Source organism: Zonotrichia leucophrys, chromosome 5, assembly GCF_028769735.1.
Source record: "Zonotrichia leucophrys gambelii isolate GWCS_2022_RI chromosome 5, RI_Zleu_2.0, whole genome shotgun sequence".
NCBI lineage: Eukaryota > Metazoa > Chordata > Aves > Passeriformes > Passerellidae > Zonotrichia > Zonotrichia leucophrys.
In genome coordinates this window covers 7,189,636-7,204,577 of record NC_088175.1, presented here as the reverse complement: position 1 = coordinate 7,204,577, position 14,942 = coordinate 7,189,636, and the positions used below count along the sequence as shown (strand labels likewise).

Genomic DNA, 14,942 nt, shown 5'->3' with positions numbered 1-14,942 from the left:
CTTTATTGTCACTTTACACTATCACATTTGTTTAAAGGAAATAAAATGAAACCCAAGGTCACTACTACATTAAAAACACCATGTCTCAAATAAATGTGGATATTTTTTGTGCTGGGTTTTCCTAGTGCTGGGGTTTTTTTCCATGAGTGCCTTTTCCTTTCATTCCAGCCCTTTTTCTCTGTCTCAGATCCATGAGATCAGATGCCACAATTACCATGGCCTGTCCCCAATCCCTGTGTCTAGGAGATGTGGCAGTCTGTACCCTTTGGATGCTTTTCCAGCCTCCAAATCCCACAGCTCAGTGGGGCAGCCATTGCCCTATGGCCTCAGGGGCTGTAGTTGGGTTTGCATATTTCAGACTCCAGCCAAAACCCTCCATGTGTTTCCTTGTGCTAGAAACCAGCCCTAGCAGTGAAAGAGGCAAGGAGGGGAGCAGCCCCAGAGGTAACTTTGAATTTGCTGTCCCCCTGTGACTTTCCCAGGCACCATGTTCTCCCACTGCCCCATTCTCTCTCTTTCCCAGGGCTGGGGTTGATTTCGCCGGTTTGAATCTTCCTCATTTCCAGCAATCCCCACCTTTCACGGGCTCTCTGGCCAGCAGAGCCTGTCCCTCTCTGGCCAGTGCTGGCACCCCTGGGTGTCCCCACGCTGTGGTGGCTGATACTGAGGCCGATGCAGGGTGCACAGCCTCAGGGTTAAACCTCTCCCCATCCCACTGCTGAGTTTGGCTGCCTGGGCAAAGTCTCTGCAGTCTCATGGCTAACACCCAAACAACCCCTAAGCAAACTGGTGATGGGAGTGTGATTCCTGCATGTCCAAAATTTCCAAGGGATGGCGAGCTCTGGCTCCTGCTCTTTGGGGTGTGTTCCCCAGCATTCTCAGCCTCAGCACGGGTGGCTGCCGTGTTATTTCCAGCAGCAGCAGCAGTGCCGTCCCTCGCCGAGCCCTTCCCGGAGCGTGGCCGTGCTCTCCCCGCAGCCGCAGCCCCGGCGGTCCCGCGGAGGGGGCGAGGCTGCGGCCCCGAGCCCGCCGTGCCCCGGTGCCCCCGGCACAGGGTGCTGTGGCCGTGCCACCGAGGTGTCCCCGCGTGTCGCCCCTGGGGTGCGCAGCGGATGCTCTGCCCCTGCGCTGGCTGCGCTGTTGCCATGGAGACTGCGTGCGCTGTTGCTAGGCAGCTGAAGCATCCTCGCCCGCACACTGCAATGCCACGAAATGCTCAACTTTCCTCATTCCTGTCTCCCTTCTGTGATCTCGCAGGCATGACTCCTTTGGCTCTTAGCCCACCTCGTTCAGTGGCACTGCTGCGATTTCTTGGTGTTAACCCTGTAAACCCTAAAAAGCCCGCGTGGCCCTGCAAATGGGGTTTGTGGCAATGAGTCCAGGGCTGAAGGAGTTAAAGTGGTTGGGAATAGACTACAGAGGAAATGATTTCTAGCAGATAAACTACTTTAAATGTTCTGGCATTCATGGAAGGGGAGGTTTGTGGATGCAGTCTTTTGTTCCATCACTGATGGTTTAGATGAATAAAAACAGACTAAAATATCACTACAAGGTAAGAAAACCAGCTTGAATGGGCCTAATTAATCTCTTTGGTTACAATATATATTTAGTTTTTTATTATCCTCTGCTTGCGCTTGCTGATTTCGATGTAGCATGTGAATGATAATTTAGCTGTGAAGCCTGTCGTGTACCGTATTTGACTTATTTGGCTCGAATAATGAAGATATCAGCCTGTATTCTTGGAGTATACTGCATTAATCAGACTTGCAGGAATGATCACATGGTACTCTATCGCCTTTTCCTGTTAGCTGCTGCTTGTCAGCAGCTGGCTGAGCTGTAGGCTGCAGGCCAGTATCTGCATACCCTTTCTCCTCAGAATATTCCAAATATACTCCCTCGTCATTATGCATTTTGCTGCAGTTTGACAAACTAAATGGTCCTCTGCACGTTAAGAAGATTATTTTCCATTTCAGAGCATTTGTGTAGTTGCTAGGCCATGTATGCATTTGAAGAATTCAGGTAGGCTCTCTGTTTTATACATCAGTGTGCTCGGTTTTTGTTCTCACAAGGTTTTTGCTGTGTAATGTCAGTCAGCTCTACAGTTAGCTCTTCAATGTGCAGATTTTTATTGTGTTTTATAATCTCTGCCCTGTGCATGGGGAGAAGTGCTTGGAGGGTTCGTTGCAGGTAACGGGAGCTTAACTGCATGATGGAGTGCAAAGCTGGGTAATTGATTATATCTTGCACAAATTTCATGGCCATGCAGCCAGAGACAGCAAGTGCAGGGTAGTTATAAATATAAACCAGAGACTGTTCTCTTTGAAAGGGTCTTTGCTATTTTTAGTTCTGGAGTATCTGACAGATGCTCCTTCAAGATAAAATACTGATGGTGATAGAGAAGAGAAAATTGATGCTTGGATTGTACATAGGATTATTTTTTATGCTGCTGCAGAATATACATGTCTTTTTCATAACCTTCTAGCTGCAGAATTCCTTATGAATTACATTTAAAATAATATTATTGTTTTGTTTGTTGGGGTTGGTTTGTAGTTTGCAAACATTTGAACAACTGGGATTGTTAGAATATAAAATTAGCACTTTTTATTTGATATTGGTTCTGCTCAGTATTGCCTCTGCCCCCTCTTCTCCTCCATCCCCACCCCCAGTATAACTCCATCCTTATGCAAGTGTTGAGGTCTATTAAGACCCCAACAGATATTTGAAGGCATGAAACAGAATTTCTACCCTCACTGACAGACAATTATTTTCCTATGCAGTCTGGGACTTGAAAAAATTCTGGTCAGTACTTGTGGGGTAGGGAGTGTCTCACTTTTTGTAAAAAAATGTTTTGCTTAATGTGTTCAGTTGTTGTAACTTGTGTTATACAATTGTCCAGATAAAATGGTGACAATGTTGAAACAGCACTAGGCATCACCCTGTGATATGTTTGTTTATAATATGTTTGTATTATAATGTATCTTTAAAATATCTTTCTTTTTGAGTTAAAAAAATGGATTGTTTGACTAAGTATGTAACTAGAGGAGATGATGGATTCTCTTTCTATACACAATGAGCATTCTTTATCAAATACCTTAAAATTAAACTTTCTACCCTCAGATTATATATTTTTAACATAATTTCTGCCTTTTGTTTGGCCAATACATTGGCAATTTCTATTATTTTGTGACTTGCTGCTCTGTTCTGTGTGTGAGTGGTGGCAAAAGCAGGTACAGGGCACCCCCACTCCCCAAAATGTTCTGATTCCAGCTGCAAGGGCTGAGGAGATCCAGGCTGACTGTGTGTATTCCTCCTGTTGTGAAATGCAGCATGAATGCTGTCTGAGGGGAAAGATTTTACTGGAAGACTAGATAATGCTGTGTAACTGCTGTTGTCAGGGCTGTCAGGAGATGCTTGGAATCTTGACATTGCTGATTGGTGGCAGCAAATTAAGGTGCAAATGGGCCCCAAACTTGCTGTGCCACTTACTGTGCCCACAGAGTTGTTTGTATTTCTGCCAGTTTGTTGGGTCCTATTCTTAATTGAGTGAAATTCTCAATCAGTCTACAATGAGGGAAAAAAAAGGATGTTTTTAAAATTCTGCTTTTAAAGCCTTAGCTGTATTTTAGTGGCTTTCCTAGACATCTTGGGCCAGAGAGACACCCAGTTTTATGGCAGGAATGGCCAAATGCTGATTACACACCCATTAGGCTTATTAAATTATGTGTCATCCTCTCTTAGACTTGATTTGAAAATAGTATTAACATTTGATGTGCAGACTTCTAGACATTTTCTTTTAAATTTTGCACTGGTAGGGTTGGTGTTTCTGTATAGCAACATTTAAATGGCATTTATTTTATTAGGAATTTCCATGGAGTTTGGTTGAGGTTGCATCTGCATGTTGATGGGTTTTTTTAATGGTATGATTATTCTCGTGCCTGTGGCTATTTTAGATTTTGATGGCATCAAAACAAATCTTGCAAGATAAAGATTAGAAAGAGGTTTAGTTGAGCAGTGGGGTGGGAGCCTCCCTGCCATGGGCTCCTGGAAGCAGAGTGGCTGTAGCAGCAGAGGGCACTCTGCCCCAAGGGGCCCAGCTCTAGATTTGCCCTGCTCTCTTCTAAAGGTCCTTGTCTTCCATGTGCACAAAACACGGGCGTGCACTCATCTCCTACCTTGGCTTTCACTGAAGGGGATGCTCATGTGTGTGCTGTAGCAGCAGGGCTGTTCCATCCCCCAGTGCACCCACAGGCCTTGAGCACCCAATAGAGTGTCCCCAGAATGGGTGATCCCAGCAGTGCCTGCTCCCATCCTGGAGATCCCATCACTTTCTGCTCATGCACACCCATCCTGGGGATCCCATCACTGTCTGCTCATGCAGATCTATCCTGGAGATCCCATCCTGGTGTTCCCATCACTGCCTGCTCCCATCCTGGTGATCCCATCACTGCCTGCTCCCATCCTGGGGATCCCATCACTGCCTGCTCCCATCCTGGGGATCCCATCACTGCCTGCTCATGCACACCCATCCTGGGGATCCCATCACTGCCTGTTCATGCACACCCATCCTGTTGATCCCATCAATGCCTGCTCATGCACACCCATCCCAGTGATCCCATCTGCATCCTGGAGATCCCAGCAGTGCCTGCTCATGCACACCCACCCCAATAATCCCATCACTGCCTGCTCATGCACACCCATCCTGCTGATCCCATCAATGCCTGCTCCCATCCTGGGGATCCCATCACTGCCTGCTCATGCACACCAAACCATGACATCTCTCTGTGTTACTCTGCTCTTTTTTTTCTGTCTCCACACTGGCCCTTCCAGACCTGCAGGACTCCCCAGCAGGGTGGTGCGGGCTGTGGCATCCTGAGCCTATGCCAAGAGGCATTCCTGCAATCAGGCCACCCAAGCTCCCCCCTGATTTCCTTTTGATGCAGCCATCTTCACTTCCCTGGTGAAATGGTGCCAGGTTATTTTTGTGAAGTGTTAAGCAGCTGCTGGACCTCTCTGAAGAATTGTCTCACTTAAAGACTGTAAGTGACCCTGGTGTATTGTTTGTGAAAAACTTATTTGTAAAGCCCTTTGGGATGAAATCTTTCCTGTGTGGTTACTGGCTGGATAAAGAGAGACTTAAGCCTCTGAAAAATAGGGAGTAAATCCATAGAATAATCTCACGGCTTCTTGTATCAGCCAAGCTTGGTTTATCTTCCTCTTGGAAAGAACCTAATATCCCCTGAAAACTTTGCTTTTAAAGCAGGGTTAATGGAGCTAAGCCTCTTCTCAGTCCATATGGGCTTCTGGTTTCTGTGAGCTATGGGTTGGGCCCATTTTATTGCTGATTCCTGCACTATCTTCATAAAATCCCAAAGCTCACACACATTTGGGCTGTAACTGGAGGCAGGATTGTTCATAAGCTGTGCTTTTATGACCACACTGCTGTAAGATGACTTTGCACGTGAAGCCATCAGAGAGATGGTGCACCAGGCCACGAGCAACACTCCTCATTTGGTATCTTCCACCCAGATTTAGCTCTCTAGTGGCAGAACACAAATGCATTTTCTTTTCTTTTGTTGCTATGCCTTTATCTTTCTGGGATGTTACTTGGTATTCTTCGCAGCGAGCTGGTGTCTGTCTATTTCTGCTACACCGCCCACCACAGCATCGCAGTATTTTTAACTACATCTCCTATTCCCCCATCCAAAGAGCACAACTGAGAATGCTACAGGAAGGAAGATGAGTCTCTCTAAAGAGAGAGCTGGCTCTGAGAAGAGGAACTGAAACCCACCGATGAATAGAAAGCAGAGCTCAGAGTGAACGTAGAGAATTTGGGTGCATGGAGAGCCTCTCACCTGCTGATCCCCAAACCACAGCAGCAGTAGATGTCCTCTGAGAGCAGGTGATCCCTGATGGGGAGATGCAGGCACTGAGTTTATTGTGCCCACAAGCATTTCATGGCTGAGTTTAGCTGCACAATTGGATCAGCATACAGGAATTACAATGTTTAAGCTGTATTTGCTGCTGCCAAGCAAAAAAACCTGAATAAGCCAAATTAGTGAAGAATTTTGGTTTTAACATGATTCTGCAAAAGTGAATTCTGGTGGCAGGTGCCCACCAATTGCCTGGTCTGACTTTGAGTGCAGCATTCTCCTCTCTCTGGTGACCGACAAAAGGGACACAAGGAAATGGAGTGGAGCTGCATCAGGGGAAGTCCACACTGGACTTTAGGAAAACATTCTTCACTGAGAGGGTGGTGGGTCACTGGAACAGTTCCCCAGGGAAGTGATCACAGCACCAAACCTTGTCAGAGTTCAAGGAGTGCCTGGACAATGCTCTTAGTCATATGGTATAGTTTTCATCAGTCCTGCAAGGAGCAGGAAATTTGGCTCGGTGATACTTATGGTTCCCTTTTAACATGACATATTCTATGATTCTGTAATTTCACTTCTGACAGTTTAGGTATCTCCAGGGTACCTGGCATGTTTATTAAAGAACTGTATAAAGGACAAGCACAACCATTTTGTAAAGATGGATATTACAGTAAAAGGCACGTGAATTTTCCTTCTCCCTTCCCCAACAAGCAGTAAGATGATTTGTCAAAGGGATGAAAGGCTGGTGCTATGAAGGCATGCAGGCCTGTCTCCAGTAGCTTTTCCTGCTGAAAATTCCTAAGAAAGAGGCCTTTTAAATAATCCAAATTTTCAGAAGTGACACTGAATAATGAAGTTTGAATAGCCAAGCAGCTTTAGGAAGCTGTAGGTGAGGTGCCAGCCAGCATGGCTTCACTGAGGGTGAATTGTCCCTGACAAATGTGGAAACCTTCTGCAGTGAGGCTACAGTGTTGATGGATAAGGGAGGAGTGACTATCATCATCTGCCTGGATTTGTGCCAGAAGTTTGACACTGTCCTGCACAACACCCTTGACTCTAAACTGGAGAGACAACTGAGAGATGGACAACTTGAAGGTTGAGAAACTGGCTGGATGGTGACACTCAAAGAGCTGTGGTCAGCAGCTTGGTGTGAGAGTGGACACCAGTGCTGAGTGATGTGTGATGCTCTCAGGGGTCAGTGTTGGAATTGGCACTGTTCCACATTTGTTGGCAGCATGGACAGTGGGACTGAGCACACCCTCAGAGGGTTTGCCAACGACACCAAGCTGTGTGGTCACACTGGAGGGAAGGGACCTTGACACACTTGAGAAATGGGCCCATGTGGACCTCACGAAGGTCAGCAAGGCCAAATGCAAGGTCCTGCACCTGTTTCAGGGCACTCCCGAGAATATGGAAGGTGTCCATGGCAGGGAGGTTGGAACTAGATGATCTTTAAGGTCCCTTCCCACTGAAACCATTTTATGACTCTATGACAATGGAAAAGGATTCCTGTTACTTGCTGCAAAAAATGATACAAATTATGAGTAAGAAGCATCAGGAGAGTTGCCAAAAGACTATTAAAAGTTGCTACAGGTGTTATAGAGGTGTAATGGGATTGCAGCACTACAGAGAAGTGGAACACATTGTTGTTCCAAGTTGGTGACTCTGACCCTCCAGGTTAGATGGAGCAGCTAGTGAAAAACACACCAAATGGTGGAGTTAATCTTTTCTGACAAGAGGGGAAAATGTAAGGAGTAATTGTTTCTGAGTTCAAAGGGTGTTAAATGAAAGGGAGAAAGCAGGTTTAAAAAGGAGAAAATTCAAGGATGGTATCTTGGCAGACCATAATTAGTTGCAGGATTTTCTGACCTGCATAGCTGAACTCTCCAATTGTATATCATCTTCAAAATATCATGTAGGTGCTTAATAAATAACCACAAATATGTGAGCCTGGAAGCTGCTGGCTGGCCAAGTCTCTGCTTGCTCAGTGCTTTCTCTGCCACAGAGTGTCCACCAGTGAACCACCAGCTGTTCATGTTCCTCCCTTCTGTCCTCACAGGGAGACACACAAATTCACAGAATCATGGAATGGTTTGGGCTCAAGGGACCTTAAAGATCATTTACTTTCAATCCCCAGCCATGGGCAGGGACACTTCCCTCTTGTCCAGGTTACTTAAAACAACATCCAACTTGGCCCTGAGCACTTCCAGGGATGGGGCAGCCACAGCTTCTCTGGGCAGCCTGTGCCAGGGCCTCACCACCCTCACAGTACAGAATTTCTCCCTGATACCTGATCTAAACATCTCTTCTTTCAGCCTGAAGCCCTTCCTCCTTGTCCTATCACTCCATGCCCCTGTAGAAAGACCCTTTCCCTGTCGCTTGCAGCCTCTTTAGGTTCTGGAAGGTGCTGTAAGGTCTCCTCAGAGACTTCTCTTCTCCAAGCTGAGCAACCCCAATTCTCTCAGCCTGTCTTTGCAGGAGAGATGCTCCAACTCTTGAATGATCTCCACGGCCTCCTCTGGACTCTCCCAAGAGTCTGATGTCCTTCTTATGCTGGGAGCCTCAGAGCTGAACGTGACATTTGCTGAAAACTCATTGTTGAGACAGAAGTTTTTGATTATCTGCAGGAATTGGCAAATCGAGTGGTTCAATATTCAAATGTGAATATTCCATATGATGCATCTCATCAGAGAAAATGCAGAAGCCTGGGTGGCAAATTATGGTCCCAATGAGATCTATAATATCCTTTACATAATCTTTCACCCTTCATTTTGTGACTGAGAGACTAATTTTTTTTTTCAAAAAAAAAACTTGCACTAAATTTAAAAAGTAGGAAAAGGAACTAGTTTTGCATTTTTCTTTTGCTGAAGGTGATTGCCTCGAATCTGCTCTTTGATATTGGCAATTGATTTTAGATCCTTGGCTTTTGGACAGTTGTTATTTATCCACACAAGGCACATACCCTGAGGAAATGTTGCTTCCTTAAACAGCAGATTGAATCAAATGTTTTTGCTGACATATTTTTCCCTGTGACAACTGACACTGCAGTTGCCACATATTTCAGTGGTTTAGCACAGAGGCATTTGAAGAGAAGGAGAGAAATGCTTCTAAGAAAGTAATGTGAGAATGCTGTTGCTGGAAATGAAGATAAGCACACACTATTCTCATAGTGGCTATGTTGAAATATTTCTACTGAAGAGGAAAATAGGGAGAGACTCTTTGTTGGAGGTGGTGGAGTCAGGTTTGGCAAGATTTTAAGAGGGAAAAATTCTGATGCTTGGGCATATAATCTTATCCCAAATATAAATATGAAAGGAGACTTATCCTGAGATATTCATTGGATTGGAGGAGCTCCACTGTCTATGCAGGAGGTAATTTCCAGTCACAGTTAAATCAGTGTAAATTGTCTGTGGTGTGTGTATTCAGTGCCTTAAACAGGGGCAGTCTGTGGAAGTGTTCCCTTCTTTTCTCCTGTTGGACTGCAGACCCTACAGAGTCTCTCTTGTGCCAAAGGCTTGGTTCCGCTACCTGAGATCTGCAGTGCAATTCATTTCCAAACCCAAGGAATTTCCTTTCTCTTCCCTTTGCCTCCTGGGCATGATAACCTGTTTTTGCATTTTTGTCTTGTCTCTCTCATCTCCAAAACATGTTTATCCCCTTCTCCCCTTTTTTAACTCTCTCTCATCTCCAAAACATGTTTAGCCCCCCCCTCCCTTTTTAAACCAACCTTGTGGTAATATTTACAAACAAGAAGTGTCTGCTGTTGCTTAATGAGGATCCAGACACACTTTTCAGAACTGAAGGTAGTTATCAAGGCACATGGAAATTGGTGTCAATCTTTAAAATTAAAACAAACAGGAGTACAGATGGCTTCTTCAAATAACAGAATTTATGATCATTTTTAAATCCACCTATGGGCATCCATTAGAGCAAGTCATTCTCAGTCCTGTGTTTTCTAAGCCTAAATATGAAGTCCATAAAGATTTGAAGTATTTCAGCTGAACTTTCATGGGAAACAGCTGCTGCCCACTGCTTCCTACCTGCAGTGCCTGCTCCATGGGGGTGGATGCTTGGTTTCAACATCCTGGTGTCTCCCAGAGATGCTCATTTTCTCTGTCCCTGTCCATATTTTCAGCTACAGGACAGCGTGGATGTGCAAATTCCCTCTTGCCTTTTCTTGTGCAACAAGGCCAAATGGATAAAATTGCTCTTTTTGTTATTTCTGCTATTCATGAGGTAGGTACAGGATATGGGGGCTTCTTCCTATGATCCATTTTAATCCCTGTGGTGTGAAGCCTCAGACTAACTTCCCATTAAATTTGTCCATGGGAGGGAAGGAGATAGGGAAAAGAACAGGCTGAAAAGAAATAAAAGGAGAAAAAGACAGGTAAAAATTTAGGGAAAGAGATGATTGAAACTTTTTTTCAGACTGAAGGAGGGTTTTATATGAAAAGGCTCATTCTTTCTTCAGACTCTAAAAATGTTTATAATAAAAAGGGTATTCCTGACAGCTTTTCCTTCACAGACTGTCTTTGCTTCATGAGACAGCACTTTTTGATGCCATTTCACATAGTTAACACTGTTCTGCCCAGCCTCACAGCTAAGCTGCTGTTTGCCAAGGAGCTGTTTCTTATAAAGTGATGTTAAAATGGAAGTAACAGATAAGACTCTTTTTGACATGCATTGCAAATTATTTGAGATCAAAGTCACATTCTTGTTTTAATTGGGGAATGGAAATCTAAGAACCATATTTCAAAAATGAAGAAAAACGCATTTTACATGGATCAGATTTTCACAAGAGCATGTATTGGCTCTGATTATTGCAGGGAGGAGGACCAGCTGGATGCTATTTATGTAGAAAATTGGCCTTTGTCTTTAAGGGCTTACATAGATGTGGAGTGTTTGAATTATTTGAAAGTTTCTGCTTGTTTTTCAGTGATGAAGAGTGTGGAAAATGGGATTCTAAGTTTGTCTGTGTGTATTGCAGAATGAGGGGAGCAGGCATTTTGGCCCTAACACAGCTGTATGGTGCAGCTGGACTGGTCCTGTTGTGGTACTGGGACAATTTTGTGCAAGAGAAGCAGCAAAGGATTTAGGAGTCCTAAGTACCAGTATATATATATATTTAGGATATATATATATATATATATATATATATATATATATATATATATATATATATATATATATATAGGATGGGGAAATATAAGGGATGGGGAAAAACCTACCACTTTTGGTTCAGGATCAATCTCAAAGCTTGAGGATGAGGCTTCAAAGGCTGTACTGGCTTGTTAGGCAAGATTATTAGTACTAATAAGAGGTAATGCTCTCATGTCAGTAGCTCCCCTATGGTAATTTTAACTACTCCATATAACTAATGGCATTTTCAAAGCTCACTCAGACAGCACAAGCTCATTAAACAAAGATAGGCATTTATTTAAACTATTTATAAAGTTCAGTGTGTAAGGGAGAAGAAAGAAAACGTGTTATTAAAGAAAAGGTGAAAATGAAGTACCCAGAGGGTACAGCCCATGTAAGGTATCTCTGTAATTTGACATGAAAATGATGTCTGATTTACTGCAGAAAATCCTGACATTGCTGACCAAGATGAAACAATATCCTGCTTTTGAAGGTCGAAGTAAGAGAAAAATCAATCCTGAAATACAATGTGGTTTGCTAGCATCAAGCCTTAGGAAGGTTTGTTCAGAGGGACACAGTGCACTTGGCATCACCTCAGCTCCCACTGCAGTTCTGCTCCTTTCAGACAGGAATTTCTCTCCCCAGAAAGGGCCACATCTGTGCCTGCAAGGGCACAGGCATTGGGTGTGTGTGTGTGAGCTCAGTCCTGCAGCTTCCCACACTCCTCCTGAGCTCCAGGCCCACTTGTGGGCTCTGGGTCTGCATCAGGATAACCTCGGCTGCCAAATGCTGGGGATTTCAGCTGGCTGCTCCTGTGTGTGGGTGGGGGAAGGCAAGGGGTCAGACACGGACTGCTTTCCCTGTAGATGCAGAATTTGGCTCTTGAGGTCTGGAATGTGTTTTCCTTTGCTTTTTTTGGTTTATTCTGTCTGAAGTGTCCGAGGTTGGTCTGTCTGGCCTGGTGATGCTGAGGAGAAGAGCCTGAGCTCTGCCTTGGTGTCACACACAGGGATTGACACCTTTGGGGTCCCACCAAACTCCAGGAGCCTGATACCATCTTACTTCTTGGGGTTTTAGCCCATCACCTTCCCCAGCATGTGTTGTGATCCAAGTACAGCTCTCAGCTGGCCATGCTTCACCAAATTAAAGTTTCTGGTGCTTTCTCAGAATTTCTGAGGTTTTCACGTCTTTACAGTCAATTTGCATGCTTGTAAATTATACGTGTTTAAATGAAAACAACTAATCTACAAACTGCTGCATCTTGTAGTTGTTTCTCTGTGCTCCAAAAGGATGATACCAAGCCTTTTGGTGGGTACCATGAATAGGAAGTTGGATTTTAAGAATGCATTTTGAGATATATATCATGATTTATAGAGTCCATCTGGGAGAGGAGCTGTTGATAAAATCCAATGCAGGGGAAGTGAAACCATTTCATTGTGTTACCACATCGGAAAAATGCACTGTACTGCAGATTTGCACTTGTGGCTTAAGGTGATGATGAGCAGAAAGAATATTTCCAGGGCTATCTTTGTGAGCAGATTACTTAAACTCAGATTCCTTCAGATGTCTAAGCTCAGTCATGGAAGCATTAAGAAAAAGAGTCAGCAACTTGACTAAGACTGCTCACTGAAACCTTTATTAAACTTTAAAGAAGGCAGTGAAGCAAGCCTAGATGTAGATGGGTGTGGAAAATAGCTGTGGGACAGGTGTTGCTTGTCAGTTTTTATTTTACTTGGATGTTCAGGCGAGCCGAGGCAAGCGGGGACAGAGCTGCTGGGGAAGGGGGGCAGTGCAGGTGCACTGAGGCAGCTGGAACTGCACCTCTCACTGCAGTCCCCTGAAATGTGCATCACAGGAAGCCATCCATCCAGGATTTGGGCTGTAGGAGTCAGCTGGGCTTCCTTAGCTGGTGTCCAGCATGCAGACTCTAGTCTGGAGTCCCAAATCACTGTAAATTCAAGGGGAGATAAATCTGACGGGGCAGTTGTGCTGTAGAGCTGAGGATTTTTCTTTAATGCTGGGATTTAGTGCAGATGCTGCCAGGCATGGTGCCTCTGTGCCCATGCACGTGGGGAGCTGTCCCCACACCAGTTGTTAAAGGCAGAGAAACTGAGGTACAGAGTGTCCTAAATCCTGGGAGTGGCGCTGATGGGTGAGATCCAAGCCCTGCTCTACGACCCTATCTCATCCAAAGATGCCTTCCCTCTGAAACATTTCTGTATGTGTGTATACATATATATATATGTATACATTAACACACTGAGATAGTTTTGTATGTGTATTTCTATTTGTTCTGTAAATTAAAGTTTGTATTATGTGAGCAATTTCCTTGAAATTTCCCTGCTGGGTTTGTGAGCACAGAGGATGGAGACAATGACACTTTGTTTTGATTTCTAGCCCAAATTACTGTGTACAGTGATTCAAGTGTGGCTTCTAGACAGGACTTATTTATATCTGTCCATTAGATTTGGGAAAAGGCTGCATGTTTATTTACACTACTGCAATTCAAATCTATTTGTCTGCTACACTTAATGACAGAATGTGTGGGCTTTTATATATATGGAGAAAGCTATTTATATACAGATAAATTTAGGCAGAAAGCAAAGAATGATTTTTTTTTTCATTAGTACATGATTTTAACAGGCAATACAAGAAGGGAATTTGGTGATAAACCTGCAAAGTGTCAGATCAGAAGATACAAATCCCAGAGAAATAGGCGTGGGGAATTATGACTGACAAGTACTGTTCAAAGAAAAACACATGAAAATTAATAACAGCTGTTTTAAAGGTAAATATCTGAAAAATGCTGTCTTTGTAATGGTAATCACAATAGTGTTCATATAATAGTTAATAGTATCACTGTTTTGATGAGGAGCACAGAAATCCCAGAACACTTTAAAGATGTTCATCAAGTAACTCAGTGTTCTGGCAGAGATGTTAAAATTATCCCTACTTTGCTGTTAGTAGGAAAAGTAAGGTTAAATAAAATGCCAAAGGTCAGATTCCAGATTAATGTGGTGCTGGGAATAGGGAACAGGCTCAGACTCTTTCAACCCATGGGCTTAATTCAAATATTTGAAATGGAAAGACCTTGCCATGTTGGGAATTCACATTTGAGATCACTCTTCAGAAAGCTGGTTGTCTTCTACTTTTGTCTTTTTTCTGCGGTGAAAATTAGTCCCACTTTGAGCCATGAGAGGATTGGTAGTGCTGTGGATGCAGTTGTGCAGATGTCTGGGATGAGCTTCATTTCTCCTAACTCTGAATGTCTCCATCCAGGCTGGTCCCTGTGGGCTCCTTGTGTAATCAATGGAGAGAAAAAAGATGCTGCTAATGTGATTCATCTGACCTGTTTTAGCCACCTACTTTAGGAGTAGATGAAATATGCTCTAGAAACACTTTTATTTCTTCTGATTTTAAGGGAGTCCAAATGAAGAGCTGACACTTAGAGTTTGTCTGTACTGGACAAGGTGAAGCAGAACTTAGAACTGAGTGTAAGAGGCTCTAATATTTTCTCTGGCTCAAACTGTGGGTTACCTTTAGGAATTTATCTTTTTTATACTGGGGTTTTGCATGTGTCACTTTTCAGTTTATCTGCTTTACTTCAGCTTCTGGCCCATGTTTTAATGTCCATTAGATTTAACTGCAGTTTTGGAGTGCAAACATGGGAATCATCCAGGTGCTGTCTTATTGACTTGGGTGAGACCACAGCTTTGGATTCAGTTTAGTGCTTGAATGCATCTCTTTATTCCAGGAAATGGAGCAAATAAACTCCCTTGTAAAACATGATGTTAGTCAAGACAGAACTTGACTCCTGATTGGGGTACAAGCACCTCTTCCAACAAGATCACTTATTGCCCTCTTATAGGGAGCATTTTAGGGGTTCAGTTCATTGTTATCCTGATTCTTACGACATCCCCTGGGATGTCCTTT

At 43.8% G+C, this 14,942-nt stretch overlaps 1 protein-coding gene across 6 annotated transcripts in view; it reads left to right on the top strand.

The window, feature by feature from the left end:
• EVL (Enah/Vasp-like) overlaps positions 1–14,942 on the top strand; it is a 147,697-nt gene that overhangs the window by 24,534 nt on the left and 108,221 nt on the right. For 4 of the 6 annotated variants that reach the window (XM_064714531.1, XM_064714529.1, XM_064714530.1 and 1 more), the window contains exon 1: positions 1,810–2,019. The exons of 1 other annotated variant lie outside the window; for it this stretch is intronic. In XM_064714531.1, coding sequence (XP_064570601.1) covers positions 1,997–2,019 — 23 coding nt within the window. In that variant the 5' untranslated portion in view covers positions 1,810–1,996. Of the gene's footprint in view, positions 1–1,317; positions 1,553–1,809; positions 2,020–14,942 lie in introns of those variants that run through there. One more of the 6 variants, XM_064714527.1, reaches the window with a different exon arrangement.